Raw genomic sequence first — 21037 nt, 5'->3', positions numbered from 1 at the left:
GAAACGGTTGGGGGGGGGGCTGTTGTAACGGTTTTGGGGGGGCTGTAACGGTCTGGGGGGGCTGTAACGGTTTGGGGGGGCTGACACACCACCCCCTGCTCCCCAGGACTCCACAGCAGAGCGGGCACAGAGGTGGGTCTGCCAGGCATGTGCCCCCCCCCCCAGGAAGGAAAATCCTGCTCCGGGATGGGGGGGGCTGGGGGAGCCCCCAGTTTAAAGTCCCCATCCCCCCCCCCAACACCCTGGGTTGGGGGGGCCGGGCAGGGGTGCTGAGGGGTCCCAGGGTGCTGCTGGGGGCAGAGGAGTGTGGGGGGGACCCCTGTTTGTACCTCATTCCCCCCCCCACGCCCCCTCCCCAGAGCCCTGAGGCCGGGGGGGGCTGCCCCGGCCCCCCCACCCCGACAGCAGAATGTAAATCTGACCAATAAACCCTCAGTGGTGCCGGCTCCTGCTCTCACCTCCTCATTCCCCCCTCCTCAAATCCAGCCCCTCCCCAGATCCCTCCCTTTTCCAGCCCCCCCCGCCCGATCTCCGGTGGTTGGAGGGAAGGGGTCCGTTGGGTTGCTGGGGGTGGGGGCAGCTCCTGGGCCGGGGGGGTGCCTGGGGGGCCAGGGACACTCACTGGGTGCTGTAGAGGGTCCGGGGACACACGTGGGTTGACACGGGGGGGGCGCGGGGGTGGGTCAGGTCCCGGGGCACCCCCTCGGGGCTGGCCCAGCCCCCCTTTTCCCACGCACCGGCTCTCGGGGGCCGGGGGCTCCTCCCTGTCTGGGGGTCCCGAGCCCCGAGCCCCGCCCTGAGACCCTCACCCGGAGCTGGGGGGGCCAGCCGGGGGTCCCGGGGGTTGGTGACCCCTCCAGGGTGTGGGCAGCTGCCACCGGGCTGGTCCGGCCGAGCGGGCAGGGGACAGGCACGTGACAGGCAGGTGACAGGCAGGGCACTGGGCAGGTGACAGGCAGGTGACGGGCAGGTGTGGAGCGCGGTGGCAGCGGCTCGCCCCCCCCCGCCCCAGGCAGGGAGCCCCGAAGCCCCCGGATCCCGTCGGGGACCTGCCCGGGGGTGCAGGTCCCTGTCCCGGCGGTGCCGGTCCCCCCGGGGTGTCCGTCCCCAGCCCGGGTACCGATCCTCCACCGGGATGTCGGTCCCCAGCCCGGGTACCGATCCTCCACCGGGATGTCACTCCCACCCTGGCGGTGCCGGTCCCTGTCCCGGGATATGAGTGTCCCCCCCGGGACGGGGGTGCGCCCGGGGATGCCGGTCCCTGTCCCGGGATATGCGTCCCTGCCCGGGCTGTGGGTCGCTGTCCCGGGGCTGTGGGGTCCCTGTCCCGTGGGTGCGGGTCCCTATCCCGGCCTGTCGGGGTCCCCCCCGGGATCCCGGTCCCCCCGGGGGCGGAGCGGCGCCGCTGCCACTGGGGGCCGGGCAGCGGGTCCCGCCCGCCGCCGGTGTCCGGTTACCGGGCCCGGGTCCCGGGGCCGCAGGAGCCGCCGTCCCGCGGAACCGCCGCCCCCGCGCCCACGCAGGTACCGGGCACCGGAGGTGAGGGCACGCACGGGGACCACGCGTGGGGGACCCCCACGGGGGCGGGAGAAGTGCAGGGAGCGGGGGGGCACCCCCGGCCCCGGGGAATCCTCGTCCCGTCGCGTCGCGCCCGGCGCCGGGGCCCACCCGTGTCCGTGGGCAGCGACCCCCGCGCCTCCCGACCCGCGTGGGTTGAGGGTCCTGCTGGGGGTCCCACGCAGGATCGCACGGGGGGTCCCGGCCGCGCCGCCCCCAGCGCAGCTCCGGAGCGGGGCCCGGCCCCACGCGTGGGCTCCGTGGGGCGGGCGGGGGGCGCGGCGGGGCCGCCCCCGGTGGGGCTGCGGGGGCTGCGCGTCCCGGCCCCGCGCCCCGGTGACCTTGGGTGGGGCGGGCGGGCGGGGCACCGGTGGGAGGGTCCGCGGGGGGCTCGTCCCGCGTGCCGGGAGGGGCAGTGCCAGGCCGGGCCGTGCCGGGCCGGGCCGGGCAGTGCCACACGGGCAGGGCTGTGCCGTGCAGCGCGGGGTGATGGCACAGAGTGGGGCACGGGGCAGGGGGTGCAGCCGGGCTGTGCCAGTGCCACAGTGCCCCACAGGGCGTGGGGACAGGGCTTAATGTGCGAGCCTGGCTGTGCTGGGCAGTGCCGTGCCAGGCCAGGCCGTGTGGTGCAGTGGGGCACAGTTTGGTGCCACGGGGTGCACTGGGATGCAGCCACAGAGTGCTGTGGGCACAGTGGTGCCAGTGTGAGCAGGTTCCTGCTGAGCTGCAGCCGTTGCCTTCAGCCCAAGGACACGCGTGGGAAGGGGACCCCTGAGCTCCCTCGTGCTGGGAGGGGTCGCCCCCCACCCTCAAACCCCCGAGGCCGGGGCTCCAGCAGCCCCCGCGGGCACAGCAGCCCTCAGGCTTGGCACCGGCTGTGCCAGCACCGGGGGGATCGGAGAGCCACGGTGACACAGTGACTGTGGCACCTCCGGAGGGAGGGTCCCTGAGGACCCGGCTGTGCCAACACCGGTGGGATTCCGGTCCCGTGATGACACAGTGACTTTGTGGCACCCCTAGGAGGGAGGGTCCCCAAGGCCCCCTGGCTGTGCTGGCACCAGAGAGATCCCAGCCCCACAGTGACACAGTGACTTGGTGGCACCTCCGGAGGGGGGTCCCCAGAGACCCCCAGCTATGTCGACACCAGTGGGATCCCTGCCCATCCCCGTGGTGACACAGGGGCTTCACGGCACCCCCGGAGGGAGGGTCCCCAGTGCCCCCCGGCTGTGCCCGCGGCGGGGTCTCTGCTCATCCCGGGCAGCGTTCCCGCAGGGACGCGGGGACGGAACGTGCCGTGTGCCAGGTGCCAAGTGCCGGGGCAGGTGCTGCCCCGTCCTGCGCGGGTTGGGCGGCGGGCAGGGCCCGGCAGCTGCCCCGGAGCCGGGGGTGTGCTCGGCGCTGTGCCCCTGACGGTGCCGGCTCTGACCCTTGGCTCAGTGGGCGCCGGGCCAGCGCCGCGTGACGCCGCCGTGCCACGGGCTGGGGGGCTCCCGCCGGCCACCGCCCCCCGGCACCGTGCCCGGGTGACACCCAGGGGGGCCCGGGCACCGCCGCGGGGACCCCCGCTCCGGGGCGGGGGGCACCCACCCACCTCCCCGTGTGGCACCGTGCCAGGGAGGGTCCCCCACCCATCCCGGTGTCTCCTGTCCCCCCCCGGGCAGCGCGTGCCGGGGGCTGCCGCCCCCCTGCCCATCGCCCTCGTGTCCCGCCGCAGGTGCCAGCAGCCCCCCAGGATGGCGGAGGCCCACCAGGCCGTGGCCTTCCAGTTCACGGTCACCCCCGAGGGCTTGGACTTCCACCTGAGCCGCGAGGCCGTGCGGCAGCTCTACCTCGCTGTCGTCTCCTCCTGGAAGAAGCGCCTGGTCCGCGCCAAGGTGGGCTCGGCCCCCCCGTGCCCCCCCACCCCCTGCCAGCTGCCCCCCGGCCCCCCTGACCCCCCTGTGCCCACAGAACAGCTTCCTGACCGGCGTGTACCCCGCGTCCCCCTCCAGCTGGATGGTGGTGGTCCTGGCCACCGCCGGCTCCTGCTACTGCCAGGTGGACCCGTCCCTGGGGCTCATCGCCCGCATCCGCCACTGCCTCCCCCACAGGTGAGGGGGCGGGACGGGGGTGGGCTCTCGGCCATGGGGATGGGCCACCGGCCATGGGGATGGGCCACCGGCCACCTCCTGTGGAGGGACCCCAACCCCCAGCACGGCCAGGGGGACCTGTGATATCCCTGGGGGGATCCCACCCCACACATCCCCACCCCGTGGGCATGACGTTATTTAGGGATGTCCCCCAGGGGTCTCATCCCATGGGAACAGCCCCATTTGGGTACATCCCTTGGGGAGTCCCATCTCAGGGCACAGCCCCATTTGGGGATGTCCCTCAGAGGGTCCCCCCACCCGGGGACATCCCGCAGGGGACCCACCCCACACGTCCCTACTGGACATGTCCCGAGGGGTCCCACCCCATGGGCACAGCCCCACCTGCACTATCCCTCAGAGGGACCCCAACCCCCCACATGGCCAGGGGGGCTGGGATATCCCTGGGGGGTCCTACCCTACACACAGCCCCACTTGGGGACATCCCCCAGGGGATCCCACCCCATGGGCACTGCCCCACTTGGGGATGGGGAGAGGGACAAGGACAGGGGACAGGGAGAGAGATAGGGACATGGAACAAGGACAGGGGAGAGAGAGGTAGGACAGGGATAGAGAACAGGGACAGGGATGGGGAGAAGGACAGGGGATAGGACAAGGACAGGTGAAAAGGAGAGGGGAGAGGAAGAGGGATAGGGACAGGAAAAGGGACAGGGAGAGGGGACAGGGGAGAGGGATGGTGATAGGGAGCAGGGACAGGAGACGGTGAGAGGGAACATGGGATAGGGCACAGGGACAAGAGTAGGGGACAGGGGGCAGAAAGAGGGGATGGTGACAATGACAGGGCACAGGACCCTCTGCCCCTACTGCCCCAGCCAGGACACCCAGGAGACCCCAGATCCCTGTCCCTGCTGTCCCACTGACGCCGTGTCCCCCGTGTCCCCAGCGAGGCGCTGACCCCCCAGGCCCGCACGGTGGTCAGCACGGTGCTGTTCTCCACGGGTGCCTGGCTGGCGGCCGTGCTGCTCTTCCGGAGCCTGCTCCGGCTCCTGCTCTCCTACCACGGCTGGATGTTCGAGCCCCACGGCCACATGAGCCGCAGCACCCGGCTCTGGGTGGTGAGTGGGACCCACAGCTGGCACCTGCTGGGAGGGTCGTGGGTGCTGGGGGTGTTCTGGGGTGCTGGGGGTGTTGTGGATGCTGTGGGGTGTTGTGGGAGCTGTGGGTGTTGTGGGTGCTGTGGGAGCTGTGGGTGTTGTGGATGCTGTGGGTGCTGTAGGATCTGTGGGTGCTCTGGGTGCTGTGGGTGTTGTGGGTGTTGTGGGGTGCTGTGGATGCCATGGGTGCAGTGGGAGCTGTGGGTGCAGTGGGAGCTGTGGGTGCAGTGGGATCTGTAGGTGCTGTGGATGCCATGGGTGTAGTGGGATCTGTGGGTGCAGTGGGATCTGTGGGTGCTGTGGGAGCTGTGGGTGCTGTGGATGCCATGGGTGTAGTGGGAGCTGTAGGTGCTGTGGGAGCTGTGGGTGCTGTGGGTGCTGTGGGTGCTGTGGGAGCTGTGGGTGCTGTGGATGCCATGGGTGTAGTGGGAGCTGTAGGTGCTGTGGGAGCTGTGGGTGCTGTGGATGCCATGGGTGCAGTGGGATCTGTGGGTGCTGTGGGTGTTGTGTGAGCTGTTGGAGCCTTGGGAGCTGTGGGAGTTATGGGTGTTGTGGGTGCTGTGGGATCTGTAGGTGCTGTGGGTGCTGTGGGTGCAGTGGGAGCTGTAGGTGCTGTGGGATCTGTAGGTGCTATGGGTGCTGTGGGTGCTGTGGATGCTGTGGGATCTGTAGGGGCTGTGGATGCCATGGGTGCAGTGGGATCTGTGGGTGCTGTGGGAGCTGTAGGTGCTGTGGGATCTGTAGGTGCTGTGGGTGCAGTGGGATCTGTGGGTGCTGTGGATGCCATGGGTGCAGTGGGATCTGTGGGTGCAGTGGGATCTGTGGGTGCTGTGGCAGCCATGGGTGCAGTGGGATCTGTAGGTGCTGTGGATGCTGTGGGTGCTGTGGGAGCCATGGGTGCAGTGGGATCTGTGGGTGCTGTGGATGCCATGGGTGCAGTGGAGCTGTAGGTGCCACGGGAGCCCTGGGAGCTGCAGGAGCTGTGGATCCTCACCCCACAGCCCCTCCTCCTCCCCCCAGGCGCTGATGAAGATCATGTCCATCCGCAAGCCCCTCCTCTACAGCTTCCAGAGCTCCCTTCCCAAGCTGCCGGTGCCCCCCGTGGAAGCCACCATCGCCCGGGTACGCCATTCCCGTGGGACTGGGGGTCCCCCCGTGGTGTGGCGGTGCCGGGGGGTCACCCATGTCCCCTCCCACAGTACCTGGAGTCGGTGAGGCCGCTGCTGGACGATGACAAGTACAAGGAGATGGAGGCCTTGGCCAAGGAATTCCAGGAGAAGACGGCGCCACGGCTCCAGCGGTACCTGCGCCTCAAATCCTGGTGGACCACCAACTACGTGAGTGGGGGGGGTCACCTGGGACGTGGGGGACCCCCCTCTGGCCTTTGGGATGTTGACCATGAACCTGGTGTCTTCCCCAGCAGCATGGGGAGGGATTTGGGGTCTCCTGGGTGTCCTGGCTGGGGCAGAGGGTCCTGTGCCCTGCCATTGTCATCATCTCCTGTTTCTGCCACCGTCCCTTTCCCTGTCCCCTGCTCTTGTCCCTGTCCCCATTCCTGTCCCTATCCATGTCCCTGTCCCCTATCCCATGTTCCCTTTCACCGTCTCCTGTCCCTGCTCCCTATCACCATCCCTCTCCCCTGTCCCCTGTCCCTTTTCCTGTCCCTATCCCTCTTCCTCTCCCCTCTCCTTTTCACCTGTCCTTGTCCTATCCCCTGTCCTTCTCCCCATCCCTGTCACTATCCCTGTCCCTGTTCTCTATCCCTGTCCCTGTTCTCTATCCCTGTCCTGCCTCTCTGTCTCCTGTCCTTGTTCCATGTCCCTATCTCTCTCCCTGTCCCCTGTCCTTGTCCCTGTCCCCATCCCTGTTCCACATCTTCCTGTGCCCATCCCTTTTACCTGTCCCCCGTCCCTGTCCTCTCTCCCCGTCCCTGTCTGCCATCCCTGTCCCCATCTATCCCGTGCTGTTCCCTCTCTCCATGCCCGTCCCTGCCCTCTCTCCCTGTCCCTGTGCCGTGTTTGTGGCTGTCCCCGCAGGTCAGTGACTGGTGGGAGGAGTACGTTTACCTGCGGGGCCGCAGCCCGCTCATGGTCAACAGCAACTACTACGCCATGGTAAGGGGGGAAGGGGGGCGGGGAGAGCCCGAACCCCCCCCCCGGGGACCCCCCGACGTCGTCCCCGAGCCGTGTCCCTCGTCCCCAGGATTTCCTCTACGTGACCCCCACGCACATCCAGGCGGCGCGGGCGGCCAACGTGGTGCACTCCATCCTGCTGTACCGGCGGCGGCTGGACCGCGGGGAGATCCCCCCGGTCAGGGGGGGCCGGGGGGAGCTCGGGGAGTCGGGGGGCACTGGGGGACCCGGGGTGTCCCGTGGAGCTGAAGGGGCAGGGGATCTTGTGGAGCTGAGGGGGACGGGGGTGTCCCGTGGGGCTGTGAGGGTCCCGAGGGGCTGGGGGGGAGTTGAGGGGGGCTGGGAGGTACAGTGGGACTGGGGGGTCTGTAGAGCTTTGGGTCTGGGGTGTCCCGTGGGGCTGTGAGGGTCCCGAGGGGCTGTGAGGGGAGTTGAGGGGGGCTGGGAGGTACAGTGGGACTGGGGGGTCTGTAGAGCTTTGGGTCTGGGGTGTCCCGTGGGGCTGTGAGGGTCCCGAGGGGCTGTGAGGGGAGTTGAGGGGGGCTGGGAGGTACAGTGGGACTGGGGGGTCTGTAGAGCTTTGGGTCTGGGGTGTCCCGTGGGGCTGTGAGGGTCCCGAGGGGCTGTGAGGGGAGTTGAGGGGGGCTGGGAGGTACAGTGGGACTGGGGGGTCTGTAGAGCTTTGGGTCTGGGGTGTCCCGTGGGGCTGTAGGGGCTGGGGTAGGTCCCGTGGGACTGAGGGGACTAGGGGACCCCGTGGGGTTCAGGGAGTTGGGGGGGGTCTGGTGGGGCTGAGGGGGTCCGGGGGTCCCATGGGGTTGGGGGAACTTGTGTGTCCCGTGGGGCTGGGGAGGCTGGGGGTGGTCCTGTGGGGCTGAGGGGATCCTGTGGGGCTGGGGAGGCTGGGGGTGGTCCTGTGGGGCTGAGGGGGTCCCGCGGGGCTGGGGAGGCTGGGGGTGGTTCTGTGGGGATGAGGGGGTCCTGTGGGGCTGGGGTGGGTCCCGTGGGGCTGGGGAGGTTGGAGGTGGGCACACTGGGGAGGCTGGGGGTTGTTCTGTGGGGATGAGGGGGTCCTGTGGGGCTGGGGGTGGTTCTGTGGGGCTGAGGGGGTCTTGTGGGGCTGAACTGGCTGTGGCTGGGCACACTGGGGGGGCTGGAAAGGCACTGAGGGCTGCAGGGGAGGAGTCACCATGGGCTGGCACGGGGGCTCTGGAGGGGCCGGGATTGGGGGACACAGAGGGTGGAGGTGGGAGCACAACCCCCCCTGACCTCTCTGTCCCCCCCCAGTTGATGGCACTGGGTGTGGTGCCCATGTGCTCCTACCAGTCGGAGCGGATGTTCAACACCACCCGCATCCCGGGCAAGGAGACGGGTACGGGGGAGGGAACACCGATCCTGGGAGGGGGCCCCATCCCGAGGGATCCCATCCCGGGGGGCGGCCGTGACCCCCCCGTGTCCCCCAGACACGCTGCTGCACCTGGCGGACAGCAAACACCTGGCCGTGTACCACAAGGGCCGCTACTACAAGGTGTGGCTTTACTACGGGGGGACCATCCTGCCCCCCGCCGACCTGGAGCTGCAGTTCCAGCGCATCCTGGACGACCCCTCGCCCCCCCAGCCCGGGGAGGAGCGGCTGGCAGCGCTCACCGCCGGGGAGAGGTGCACGGCGGGCACCCGGGAACGCTGGGGGTGCTGGGCACGGCGGGCACACTGGGAATGCTGGGCAGGTTGGGTACACTGGAGACACTGGGCATGCTGGGCAGAGCAAGCACAATGGGAGTAGTGGGTGTGCTGGGCAAGCTGGGCACAGCGGGCACACCGGGATCACTGGGCACACTGGGGACATTGGTCTCCTGGGAACATGGGGAGCAGTGGGCATACTGGGAGCATTGGGCACGCTGGGAACACCAGGCATACTGGGAACACTGGGCATGCCGGGCATACTGAGCACACTGGGGACACTGGGCAAACTGGGTGTGTGAGGCAATCTGGGAATACTGGGCACACTGGGATCACTGGGCACACTGGAGATACTGGGAACACCAGGATCATTGGGCATGTAAGGCACCCTGGGTACACTGGGCACACTGGGATCACTGGGAGTGGTGGGTACACCGGGTCAAGAGGGGCTCCTGCCCCCCATCCCTTCCCCATTCCTCCCCTTGTCCTGTCCCCAGTCTCACACTGGGCACCTCCTGGGAGCTGCCCGGGGTGCTGGGGGCGGGCACCGGGGCACGGGACACGCCCTGGGATCACCCGTGGGTGGGGGGGCTCGGGTGGGTCAGGGCAGGGGGGCAGGAGGCTTGGGGGGCTCGGCGGGACGGGGGGGGCATCACCCACCCCCCCTTCCCACGGCTGCCAGCCCCGGACCCTGAGCCCAGGGGGTGGGGGTGCCCGGGGGTGGGGGTGCCCCCCGCCCTGACCGGGGGTCCCGCAGGGTGCCCTGGGCCGAGGCGCGCGCCCGGTTCTTCAGCCGCGGCCCCAACAAGACGTCCCTGGACGCCATCGAGCGCGGGGCCTTCTTCCTCACGCTGGACGAGGAGGAGCACGGCCGGGAGCCGGGCACCCCCGGCTGCATGGACGCCTACGCCAAGTCCCTGCTGCACGGCCGCTGCTACGACCGGTGAGCTCCCCAAAAAACCCCCCCAGCCCCCCTGAACCGCCCCCGACACCCCCGCACCTCCACACCCCACAGCCCGAGATGCCCCAGACCCCCACCCAGCCCGAGTTCCTGCTGCTGTGACCAGCAGGCACCCCAAACCTCCCCCCAGCACCCCCAAACCTCCCCCCAGCACCCCCAAACCTCCCCCCAGCACCCCCAGACCCCCACTCAGCCCAAGTCCCTGCTGCTGTGACCAGCAGGCACCCCAAACCTCCCCCCAGCACCCCCAAACCTCCCCTCAGCACCCCCAGATCCCCACCCAGCCCGAGTTCCTGCTGCGTGATCGCTGCTGCAATGGACGGGCACCCCGGAACCCCCCAGCACCCCCAAACCTCCCCCAGCACCCTCGGAGCCCCACCCAGACCCCCAGTGTCCAAGTCCTTGCTGCACGGCTGCTGCTACAGCTGGTGGGCACCCCAGAACCCCCCCAGCACCCCCAAACTGACCCCCGGCACCCTCAGACACCTCAGCACACCCACCCAACAACCCCAGACCTCCCAGCACCCCCAGACCCCCACTCAGCCCAAGCCCTTGCTGCTGTGACCAGCGGGCACCCCAAACTGACCCCCAGCACCCCCAAACTGTCCCACAGCACCCCCAAACTGTCCCCCAGCACCCCCAAACTGACCCCCAGTACCCCCAGACCCCCACTCAGCCCAAGTCCCTGCTGCTGTGACCAGCAGGCACCCCAAACCTCCCTCCAGCACCCTCAAACCTCCCCCCAGCACCCCCAGACCTCCACCCAGCCCGAGTCCCTGCTGCTGTGAGCAGCGGGCACCCCAAAACCCCCAGAACCGCACCCAGGCCCTCACGCAGCAGCCCCAGCCCCCCACTCAGTCCCCCCCCAGCCCCCAAGTCCCTGCTGCACGACCACTGCCATGACCGGGGGCACCCCGGGACCCCTGGAACCCCACCCAGCACTCCCGGACCCTCCAGTACCCTGAGACTGCCCCCAAACGCTCCCCCCACCCCCCCAAACCCCTCCCACTGCCCCCCCTTGCAGTTCCCCGATGCCCCCTTGTCCTCATCCCCTCCCCCCGTTGCCCCGGTGCCCCCCCGGTGCCCCCCCGAGCCCTCCCCTCGCTGCCCCCCCAGCTGGTTCGACAAGTCCTTCACGCTGGTGGTCTACAAGAACGGCAAGGTGGGGGCCAACGCCGAGCACTCCTGGGCTGATGCACCCATCGTCGGGCACCTCTGGGAGGTAATGGGGACCGGGGGGCACCCCCGGGGTGGGCACTGCCAACTGGGGACCCCTGTGGGGCACCCCGAGGCTGGAGAGCCCCGTTTGACACCCCCCCAGTTGAGCAACCCTCATTTGGGACCCCCAACGGGCACCCCCAAAACTTGGCACCCCTGTCCTGGGCATGGGGGGGGCTGTGGAGGGTGGGCTGGGGGTGGATGGGGTGGCTCTGGAGGGGTTCGGGGGGGGCAGGGGGGGCAGGGAGTTGGGGAGTCAGGAGGTTTGGGGAGACTGGGGGGCTTGGGGGGCTTTGGGTGCTGGGAGGGTCAGGGGGCTGGGGAAATGGGGGCTGGGGAGCCATGGAATTGGGGGATCAGGGGGGCCATGGAATTGGGGGATCAGGGGGGCCATGGAATTGGGGGATCAGGAGGCCATGGAACTGGGGGATCAGGGGGCCATGGAATTGGGGGATCAGGAGGCCATGGAATTGGAGGTCTGGGGAGCCATGGAATTGGGGGATCAGGGGGGCCATGGAATTGGGGGATCAGGGGGGCCATGGAATTGGGGGATCAGGAGGCCATGGAATTGGAGGTCTGGGGAGCCATGGAATTGGGGGATCAGGGGGGCCATGGAATTGGGGGATCAGGAGGCCATGGAACTGGGGGATCAGGGGGCCAAGGGGCTTGGGGATTCGGGAGTTGGGGGTCCAAGGGGCTGAGGGATCATGGAATTGGGGTTCAGGGGGCTCAGGGGATTGGGGGTCTGTGTGTTCAGGGGGTCAGGGGCCGGTGTCCCCCCCCATGGCCGCTGTCCCTGTCCCCCCCAGTTCATGCTGGCGACGGACAAGTTCCAACTGGGGTACACGGAGGGGGGGCACTGCAAGGGGGACCCCAACCGGCAGCTGGCCCCGCCCCAGCGCCTGCAGTGGGACATCCCCCCCGAGGTGAGACCCCCGGGGGCGGGGGCAGGCGGGGGGGGTGTGGGGTGGTGCCAGTGCAGGTACCGGTGCTGGTGTGGGTGTGGGTACCTGTGCTGGTGCGGGTGTAGGTGCGGGTGTAGGTGCGGGTGTAGGTGTGGGTGTAGGTGTGTGCAGGTGTCATGCCATGGTGTGTGCAGGGGTGTGTGCGCCGTGCCATGTCAGTGCCACGTTGGTGCCACATCAATGCCATATCAGGGCCATGTCAGTGCCTCATCGGTGCCACGTCGGTGCCACATCAGTGCCATGTCAGTGCCACATCGGTGCCACGTCGGTGCCATGTCGATGCCGTGTCGGTGCCACGTCAGTGCCACATTGGTGCCATGTCGATGGCACATCAGTGCCATGTCGGTGCCTTGTCAGTGCCATGTCGGTGCCATGTCGGTGCTATGTCAGTGCCTTGTCAGTGCCATGTTGATGCCACATCAGTGCCGCATCAGTGCCATTTCGGTGCCTTGTCAGTACCATGTTGGTGCCATGTCGGTACCATGTTGATACCATGTCAGTGCCACGTTGGTGCCACATCAGTGCCGGGTCGGCGTCATGTCAGTGCCACATCATTGCCACATCAGTGCCATGTTTGTGGCACATCTGTGCCATGTTGGTGCCACCTCAGTGCCACGCAGTGCCATATCAGTGCCACATCAGTGCCATATCAGCACCACGTTGGTGCCACATCAGTGCCATATCAGTGCCATATCTGTGCCATGTCAGTGCCATGTTGGTGCCACGTTGGTGCCACATGGGTGCCATGTCAGCACCATGTGGGTGCCACGCCAGTGCCACGCTGTGCCACGCTGTGCCACCCCCCCAGGGCATCGCAGCCATCGAGGGCTCCCTGCGCGTGGCCCAGGCCTTGGCCGACGACGTGGATTTCTGCTGCTTCCCCTTCACCACCTTCGGCAAGGGGCTCATCAAGCGCTGCAGGACCAGCCCCGACGCCTTCATCCAGATCTCCCTGCAGCTGGCACACTTCAGGGTGAGCCGGGGAACCAGGAATGGGGGGGGAATGGGGGAATGGCGAGGGGGGGGGTTGGGGTGGGAATGGGATGGAGATGGGCATGGGATGTGGATGGGACAAGGATGGGATGGAGATGGAGGTGGGCATGGAATGGGGATGGGACAGGGATGGGATGGAGGTGGAAGTGGGCATGGGATGTGGATGGGACCACGTGGATGGGAGGAATGGGATGGGGTGGAATTGCATGGATAGGAGTGAGCTCGGGGATAGGGGTGGGGACAGGCTGAAGATTGAGGTGGGACAGGGGAGGGGATGGAAAGAGGGATGTAGATGGGGATGGTGTGTGGATGGGACAGGGACAGGATGAGGCGGGATGGGATGGGGTGGGATGGGGTGGGGTGGGATGGGATGGGATGGGGTGGGGTGGGATGGAATGGAATGGGATGAGATGGAGTGGATGGGGAAAGGGATGGGAATGGAGTGGGGAAGGAGATGGAGAGGGGATAGGATGGGGTCGGATGGAATGGGATATGGATGAGACCGGGATGGGGATGTGGTGGGGTTAGGGCCAGGGAGCAGGATGGGGCCAGGGCCAGCCCTCCAACCCCTCCAATCCACGGCTCCCGCAGGACAAGGGCTCCTTCTGCCTGACGTACGAGGCCTCCATGACGCGGCTGTTCCGCGAGGGCCGCACGGAGACCGTCCGGTCCTGCACGGCCGAGGCCACGGCCTTCGTGCGCAGCATGGCCGACCCCCGGCGCAGCGTGAGCCCTCCCGGGGCCCAGCCAGCCCTCCTGGGGGTTCCTGACCCTCCTGGGGGTTCCCATCCCTCCTGAGGGTCCCCATCCCTCCTGGGGGTCCCCATCCCTCCTGAGGATCCCCATCCCTCCTGGGGGTTCCCCAGCCCTCCTGGGGGTTCCTGACCCTCCTGGGGGTTCCCCATCCCTTGTGGGGGTTCCCCATCCCTCCTGGGGGTCTCCATCCCTCCTGGGGGTCCCCATCCCTCCTGGGGGTTCCCCATCCCTCCTGAGGGTCCCCATCCCTCCTGGGGGTTCCCCATCCCTCTTGGGGGATCCCCATCCCTTGTGGGGGTCTCCATCCCTCCTGGGGGTCCCCATCCCTCCTGGGGGTCCCCATCCCTTGTGGGGGTCTCCGTCCCTCCTGAGGGTCCCCATCCCTCCTGGGGGTTCCCCATCCCTTGTGGGGTTCCCCATCCCTCCTGGGGGTTCCCCATCCCTCCTGGGGGTTCCCAATCTCTTGTGGGGGTCCCCATCCCTCCTGGGGGTTCCCCATCCCTCCTGGGGGTTCCCCATCCCTTCTGGGGGTCCCTGTCCCTCCTGGGGGTTCCCCATCCCTCCTGTGGGTTCCTCATCCCTCCTGGGGGTCCCTGTCCCTCCTGGGGGTTCCCCATCCCTTGTGGGGGTCCCCATCCCTCCTGAGGGTCCCCGTCCCTTGTGGAGGTCTACACCTCTGGCAGATAGTTCTATTCCTTGGGAATGGCCCTGTCCCTGGAGAAAATGCCCATCTCTTGGGAGGGCCCCATCCTTCCTGGAGGCCCCTGTCCTTTCTGGAGGTCCTCATCCTTTCTGGAGGTCCCCATCCTTCCTGGGGGTCTTCAGCTCTGGGAGAGAACCCTATTTCTTGGGGACATCCCCATCCCTGGAGCAAGTGCCTGCCTCTGGAACAGGTCCCCTTCCCTCTGGAGCTCCCTGTCCCTTGGAGAGATCCCTGTCCCCAGGGAGCTCCCTGTCCCTGGGAAGGGTCCTGCCCTGTAGGGGCATCCCTGTCCCTGTGGATTCCCCTCTCCCTGGGGAGGTCCTTGTCCCTCTGGGTGCCATCTCCCTCCCCGGGCAGGACGGGAGCCCTGGGGTGCGGGTTTGGGAGTGAGTTGGGGTGCAGGTCAGGGGGTCAGGTCGGGGGGTCAGGTCGAGCTCTGTCCCCCCGTCCCCCCCGCAGCGCTCGGAGCGGCAGAAGCTGTTCAAGGTGGCGGCCGAGAAGCACCAGCAGCTTTACCGGCTGGCCATGACCGGCGCCGGCATCGACCGGCACCTCTTCTGCCTCTACCTGATGTCGCGGTACCTGGGCACCCAGAGCCCCTTCCTGGCCAAGGTCGGAGGGGGTTACGGGACACGTCGGGGGGGCAGGGGGGCGAGGGGTGTCACGGGGGGACAGGGGACACGACGGGGACACGGGGTGGGGGACGGCACGCGGAGGCACGGTGGGGTGGGCACGGGGCACGGGGGGGCGAGTGTGGGACACTGAGGGGGCACGGAGGGAGCAGGACACGCTACACCGGGGGACGAGGAGGGTGCGGGGGGACGGAGGACACGGCGGGTGCACGTGGGGGGCACGCGGGGGAGAGCAGGGGGGACACGGGAGGGCAGAGGGGGGGAACCGCCCCCCACCCTTACGTGTCACTGTGTGTCGTGTCCCTCTCTGGGGGTGCCCCCGCCCGGGGCCCTGGGGTACAGTCACCGGGGTGCAGTGGGGTGCCCTGGGGTGCGCTGGGGCGCCCCGGAGGACAGTGGGGTGCAGTGGGACATGGTGGGTGCCCCGGGGTGCCCTGGAGCGCAGGGGGTGCAGAGGGACATGGTGGGGGTGCCCCGGGGCGCAGTGGGGTGGAAAGGGACATGGTGGGGTGCCCCGGGGTGCCCTGGAGCGCAGTGGGGTGCAGCGGGACACGGTGGGGTGCCCCGGGGTGCCCCGGAGCACAGTGGGGTACAGCGGGACATGGTGGGGTGCCCCGGGGTGCCCTGGGGTACAGTGGGGTGCAGCGGGACACGGTGGGGTGCCCCGGGGTGCCCTGGGGTACAGTGGGGTGCAGCGGGACACGGTGGGGTGCCCCGGGGAGCCCTGGCGCGCAGGGGGTGCAGCGATGGGCCCCGCAGGTGCTGTCGGAGCCGTGGCGTCTCTCCACCAGCCAGACCCCGCAGCAGCAGCTCAAGATGTTCGACTTCGACAAACACCCCGACCACGTGTCCAGCGGCGGCGGCTTCGGCCCCGTGAGCACCGGGGGGGCCCGGGGGGCTCGGGGGGGCTCGGGGGACACGGGTGGCACGGGGGGCTCGGGGGCAGCGCGGCGCGGGGGGTGTGGGCACGAGGGTGGCTGTGGGGGGCTGTGGTACATCCCCCCCGGGCTCTGGGACAGGTGGATGCCCCACATCAAGTGCTCCCAGTACCGGGTAAGTGCCCCGTGCCAGTGCCCCCGGCCCCACGTGAATGCCCCAGGTGGGCGCCCCACAGCCCAGGTGGGTGCCCCGGGTGGGTACCGGGTGCCCCCAGGTGCCCCATGGCCCCTCGCCACCCCCCTCCGCAGGTGGCAGACGATGGTTACGGGGTCTCCTACATCATCGCCGGGGAGAACCTCATCACCTTCCACATATCCAGCAAGTTCTCCAGCCCCGAGACGGTGAGGGAGGGGGGCACCGGGGGGAGGGGGGATTGGAGGGCTGTGGGGCCACCTGTGGGATCACCTGTGGGTGTGGGGCAGCCCCTGACCCTGGCCTTGACCCTGCTGCATCCCGGCACCCCTCCTGTGGGACCCTCACCCCATTCCAGTTCCCCTCCTGTGGGACCCTCACCCCACGCGGGTGCAGGACCTGCTGGGGGTCCCGCAGCACAGGGTTGTCCCAGGGTGGGGAAGGGAGTTCAGGTCCTGCTCGGGGAGGTCCAGGTTCCACTCTGGGGGTGCCAGGTCCCTCTTGAGTTCGTGCAGGACTTGCCGAGGGTCTCAGGGTGCAGGGGGTGCCCCCAGGGCAGGCGGGGGTTGCCGGGTCGCACTCTGGGCACTGGGTCCTGCTCGGGGGGGTTCGGGTCCTGCTCGGGGGGGGTCCGAGGCTGCGGGGTGCTGCCTGTCCAAGACGTGCTGAGGGTCCCAGGGCACAGGGGTGACCCTGTGACAGGGTCTGGGGGGGGAGTTGGGCAAGTCCCACTCGGGGAGTTTGGGTCCCGCTCTCGAGGGGGGGAGGATGTCCCATTCTTGGGGTCCAGATCCCTCTCAGGGGGATTGGGGTCCGGGTCCCCCTCTGGGGGTGCCGTATCCCACTCGGGGGTCCTGGGGCTGAGCAGTGCTGCCTGTGCAGGACCTGCACGCCCGGGGTGCGCCCGGGGCAGGGTGGGGGGTCCGGGTCGGGGGCTGAGCGGTGCCGCCCGCAGGACTCGCAGCGTTTCGGCCGGAACATCCGCCAGGCCATGCTGGACATCGCGGCGCTCTTCGACAAACCCGCCCCCGCCGCGGGGAAGTGACCGCGGGACCCCGGCCCGGGGGGGGACACGGGGGAGGCTCGGCGGGGCCGGGGCGCCGCTGCTCTGTACCCGCTCCCAATAAAGGCTCTTGGTGTGACCCCCACCTGTGCCATGGGGCTGGGGACCCCCCCGCGCCGGGCAGGGACCCCCGCGGTGTGTCCATAGGGTGCAGCCTGAGGTGTATCCACAGGGGGCTGGGGCTGCTCCGTGGGGTGCCAGGACCGTATCCAGGGGGTGTATCCATAGGGGGCTGGGGCTGTTCCGTGGGGTGCCAGGACCGTATCCAGGGGGTGTATCCATAGGGGGCTGGGGCTGCTCCGTGGGGTGCCAGGACCGTACCCATGGGGGGTATCCGTGGGTGCTGCACCCATGGGGTGCTAGGGGCTGCATCCATAGGGTGTATCCATAGGGTGCTGTGCTGGGTGCTGCATCCGTGGGGTGTCGGGGGTGTATCCGCGGGGTTCCCACGGGGGGGCCCCGGTGGGCACCAACCAGGGCGGTCCGCGGGTGCATCAAAAGCGCCGTCGCTGGGGCGATGAGGCGGCGCCCGGTGATCCGTGCCCGTTCCCGGCGAGTCCTGCCCATCCTCGGGGACCGGTGCCCATCCCGGGGGAGCCGCCCCCGCCGGGCTCCGCCTGCGTGGCGGTGACGGGGGAGCGCAGCGGGGCACGGCGGCAGGGACGGGCACTGCGCAGAGCCCCTCGGCCGTGTCCGGGCTTGGGGGGGTCGCCTCGCCCCGGGTGGCACCGCGCTGGCACCGTCCCGTCCCCCCGCTCCGCCGCCACCACCCGCAGCCGCCCGGCGCCGCCAGCGCGGAGCCACCGGCGGGCGGGGGGGCAGGACCGGGGCAGGGGTGGGGGAACCCCCGGGAGAGGGGCCGGGCTGGGACAGGGATGGGGGAACCCCCGGGAGAGGGGCCAGGCCGGGACAAGGATGGGGGAACCCCCGGGAGAGGGGCCGGGACCGGGGCAGGGGTGAGAGAACCCCCGGGAGAGGCCAGGCCGGGATAAGGATGGGGGAACCCCCGGGAGAGGGGCCGGGACCGGGACAGGGGTGGGGGAACCCCCGGGAGAGGGGCCAGGCCGGGACAAGGATGGGGGAACCCCCGGGAGAGGGGCCGGGACCGGGGCAGGGGTGGGAGAACCCCCGGGAGAGGCCAGGCCGGGATAAGGATGGGGGAAGCCTCGGGAGAGGCCAGGCCCGGGGTAGGGGTGGGGAGCCCTCCGGGAGAGGGGCCAGGCCAGGCCAGGGATGGGGGATGCCCGCCGTGGGTGAGGGGTCAGGCCAGACACCGGGACAGGGCCCCCCCCGTGGGCACCCCCCAGCCTGGGGGGCATCTCATGGGGTCACTGTCACCCTCCTGGCACCGGGGCAGTGTCCTGCACCCCGACCCCATATTGGGGTGACATCCAGCCCCCACGTTGGGGTTGGGTCCTCCCCTGGGCCCCCTGGCTCAGCCCCACGCCCGGGGGTCTCCGAGCTGGGACCTGGACCCTCCTGAGTGCTGTGGGGACACCGGTGGGTACCAGGTGGGTGCTGCTGCCAGTGGCTCTGTCAGGGCCCCAGAGTGTCCCTCGGTCCGTGTCCCTCAGTCTGTCCCTTAGTCCGTGTCCCTCGGTTGGTATCCGTCTTTCCGTGTCCCTCTGTCCCTGTCCCTCAGTCCGTGTCTGTCGGTCCGTGTCCCTTGGTCCGTGTCCCTCGCTCTGTCCCTCAGTCCGTGTTCCCTGGTCCGTGTCCGTCGGAGCCGCGGGCGCTCCCACTCCCTTATCTGATCCCGCGTGGGCTCCCAGCCCAGCCTGGCCACGGGCCCGGGCACCCCCCGGCACCTTCCCCCCCCTCCCCCAGCTCAGGGCGGGGGGCACCCAGGCGGGGACAGCTCCTGCCCCAGAGTGTTCCCCCCGCACCCCGTCCCCTCCTGGTCTGTGCCATCACGGGGGGGCTCACACAGAGCTGTGGCCGTGGCCCAGCACAGACCCCCCGTCCCGGTGGGTGTACCCCGGACCCCTCGCAGTGACCCCCAGAACCTACCGAGGACCCCCGGGTGCCGCGGGAGGGTCACAGTGACCCCGGGGCACGAGCAGGGCTGGGGGTGCCACGGGACCCCCGGTGCCCCCAGCACAGCCCGGCCCCCCCGGGGGTCCCTGCCCGGCACCCCAAGAGCAGGGGCAGCACCGCGGGGTGCTGGGGGGCTCGGGGGGGGTCAGGACTGGGGGGTCGGGGGTTGGGGGTGAGCGGTGCGTGGCCCGGGTGGGTGCCAGCGTCACCTCTCCTTTGATGTGGTGCCAGCGGGGCCGGCGGCTCCACCAGCGGGTGCTCCCGGCCCGGCCCCCCCGGCCCCCTCGCACCCCACACCCACCGCGGGGCCTATAAAGGGTTTGGGGTGCCCGGGGCCGGCTCAGCCCGAGCGTCTGCGCGGGGCTGCCGAGGTGCGGGGGGCTGCGGGCCATGGGGGGCTGCTGGGGGGGTTTGGGGGTGCTGGTGCTGGGTGGGTGCTGCAGTGGGGGGGGTGGGAGGCAGCGGGATTGGGGGTGCTGGGTGGGGGGTGCCGGGGGTGCTGGAACGAGGGGTGGTGCTGGGGAGGTGGTGGGTGATGGGGATGCTGGTTCGGGGGGGTGCGGGGTTGGGGGGTGCTGGGGGAGGCAATGGAATGGGGGGTGCTGGGGAGGGGGCTGCTGGTGCTGGGTGCCAGAACTGGGGGTGCAGGGGGGGGGCTGGGAGTGCTGGGGTGGGTGCTGGTGGGTAGTGGGGGCAGAGGGGCAAGGAACTGGGTGGTGGGTGCCAGGACAGGGGGCAGTGGGTGGGGGGTGTTCAGACAGGGGGTGGTGGGTGAGTGCTGGGGGGTTGGAGCTGATGGGGCAGTGGGTGCTGGGGTGGGTGCTGGGCACTGCAGAGAGTGGTCCTGGGGCAGGGGCTGGGTGCCCAGTCGGCAGCCCCACCTGCCTGCTGTCCCCCACCCCATTGCAGGAAGGGTGAGGATGGGTCCTGCCACGTTCCTGGGGCTCTGCCTGCTGGGGTGTCTGGTCCTGCACCCCACACTGCCAGGTGAGACCCCTCGCACCCTGAGACCTTCCAACTGCACCCTGAGACCCCCCAGCTGCACCCTGAGGCACCCCCATTGCACCCTGAGACCCCCCCATTGCATCCTAATACCCTCTGCCTGCACCCGGACCCCCCTGCTGCATTCTGGGACCCTCCCACTGCACTCAGAGACCCCCTGCTGCACCCCGAGACCCCCCAACTGCACTGAGACACCCCCATTGCATCCTAATACCCTCTACCTGCACCCCGACCCCCCTGCTGCACTCTGGGACACCCCCCCTGCACCCTGAGACCCCCCAACTGTACCCTGACCCCCCCACACACACCTCGACCCTCCCCATCTGCTCCCTGACACCCCTCCCCAATCCCCTTCCCCCACCCTCAGCCCCCCAAATGGGGTTGGGGATCCCCTGACCCCCCCCCCGGGCTGCCCCCGTGGGGTCCCGGCTGGGTCCTGGGGCCATCCCGGTGACCCCCCTGTTCCCCCCCAGGGGCGGAGGCCACCAAGTGTCCCCGGGGGTGGCTGTCCTTCGGGGGCCACTGCTACGGCTACTTCGGGCAGGGGCTGAGCTGGAGGAAGGCCGAGGTGGGTGCCGGGGGTGCGGTGGGTGCCGGGGGGGTCCCCGGTGCCCCCGGGACCCCCCCAGAGCTGGCGGTGCCCCCAGGCGTGGTGCCAGGCCACCCGGGGGGGGCACCTGGCGTCGCTGCACAGCCCCGAGGAGCACCGGGCGCTCGCTGCCTTCATCGCCCAGCGCCCGCGGCGCGAGGACGAGGACGACAGCGTCTGGATCGGCCTGCACCGCCGCGTGGGTGGCCTGCCTGCACCCTCTGCACCCCTGCCTGTACCTGCCTGCACCCCTGCCTGCACCCCCGCCTGCACCCCTGCCTGCACCCCTGCCTGTACCTGCCTGCACCCCTCTGCACCCCTGCCTGCACCCCTCTGCACCCCTGCCTGTACCTACCTACACCCCTGCCTGCACCCCTGCCTGCACCCCTCTGCACCCCTGCCTGTACCTGCCTGCACCCCTGCCTGCACCCCTGCCT

At 69.8% G+C, this 21037-nt stretch overlaps 1 protein-coding gene across 3 annotated transcripts; it reads left to right on the top strand.

Annotated features, from left to right (window-relative positions):
- Positions 1-36: 36 nt before the first annotated feature.
- On the top strand, positions 37-17051 carry CPT1B (carnitine palmitoyltransferase 1B). Of its 3 annotated transcripts, none has more exons than XM_051773656.1 (19): positions 37-132; positions 3272-3431; positions 3508-3647; positions 4588-4759; positions 5819-5920; positions 5998-6135; positions 6835-6912; positions 7001-7108; positions 8218-8302; positions 8394-8589; positions 9368-9553; positions 10688-10793; positions 11599-11715; positions 12563-12727; positions 13339-13473; positions 14666-14818; positions 15598-15711; positions 16026-16118; positions 16865-17051. In XM_051773656.1, exons 2-19 carry the CDS (start codon positions 3291-3293, stop codon positions 16952-16954), a joined length of 2319 nt encoding a protein of 772 aa, XP_051629616.1. In that variant the 5' UTR covers positions 37-132; positions 3272-3290; the 3' UTR covers positions 16955-17051. The 3 variants fall into 3 exon arrangements, with proteins under 3 accessions (XP_051629616.1, XP_051629615.1, XP_051629617.1); XM_051773655.1 differs by lacking the exon at positions 37-132 and adding an exon at positions 1413-1539; XM_051773657.1 differs by lacking the exon at positions 37-132 and adding an exon at positions 1503-1523.
- Positions 17052-21037: the final 3986 nt, after the last annotated feature.

The sequence above is a fragment of the Manacus candei genome, unplaced genomic scaffold (genome assembly GCF_025592945.1).
Source record: "Manacus candei isolate 608988 ecotype Guabito, Panama unplaced genomic scaffold, ASM2559294v1 h1tg000174l, whole genome shotgun sequence".
Classification (NCBI taxonomy): Eukaryota; Metazoa; Chordata; class Aves; order Passeriformes; family Pipridae; genus Manacus; species Manacus candei.
Note: the sequence above shows the minus strand (reverse complement) of the source record. Positions and strands in the feature narration are given on the sequence as shown.

Bases quoted from the DNA above. Each gene is read 5' to 3' on its own strand.
- CPT1B (XM_051773656.1), top strand. From the start codon at position 3,291: ATGGCGGAGGCCCACCAGGCCGTGGCCTTCCAGTTCACGGTCACCCCC. The intron at 4,760-5,818 runs GTGAGTGGGACC...TCCTCCCCCCAG, and splicing joins GCAGCACCCGGCTCTGGGTG to GCGCTGATGAAGATCATGTC. The intron at 7,109-8,217 runs GTCAGGGGGGGC...GTCCCCCCCCAG, and splicing joins ACCGCGGGGAGATCCCCCCG to TTGATGGCACTGGGTGTGGT.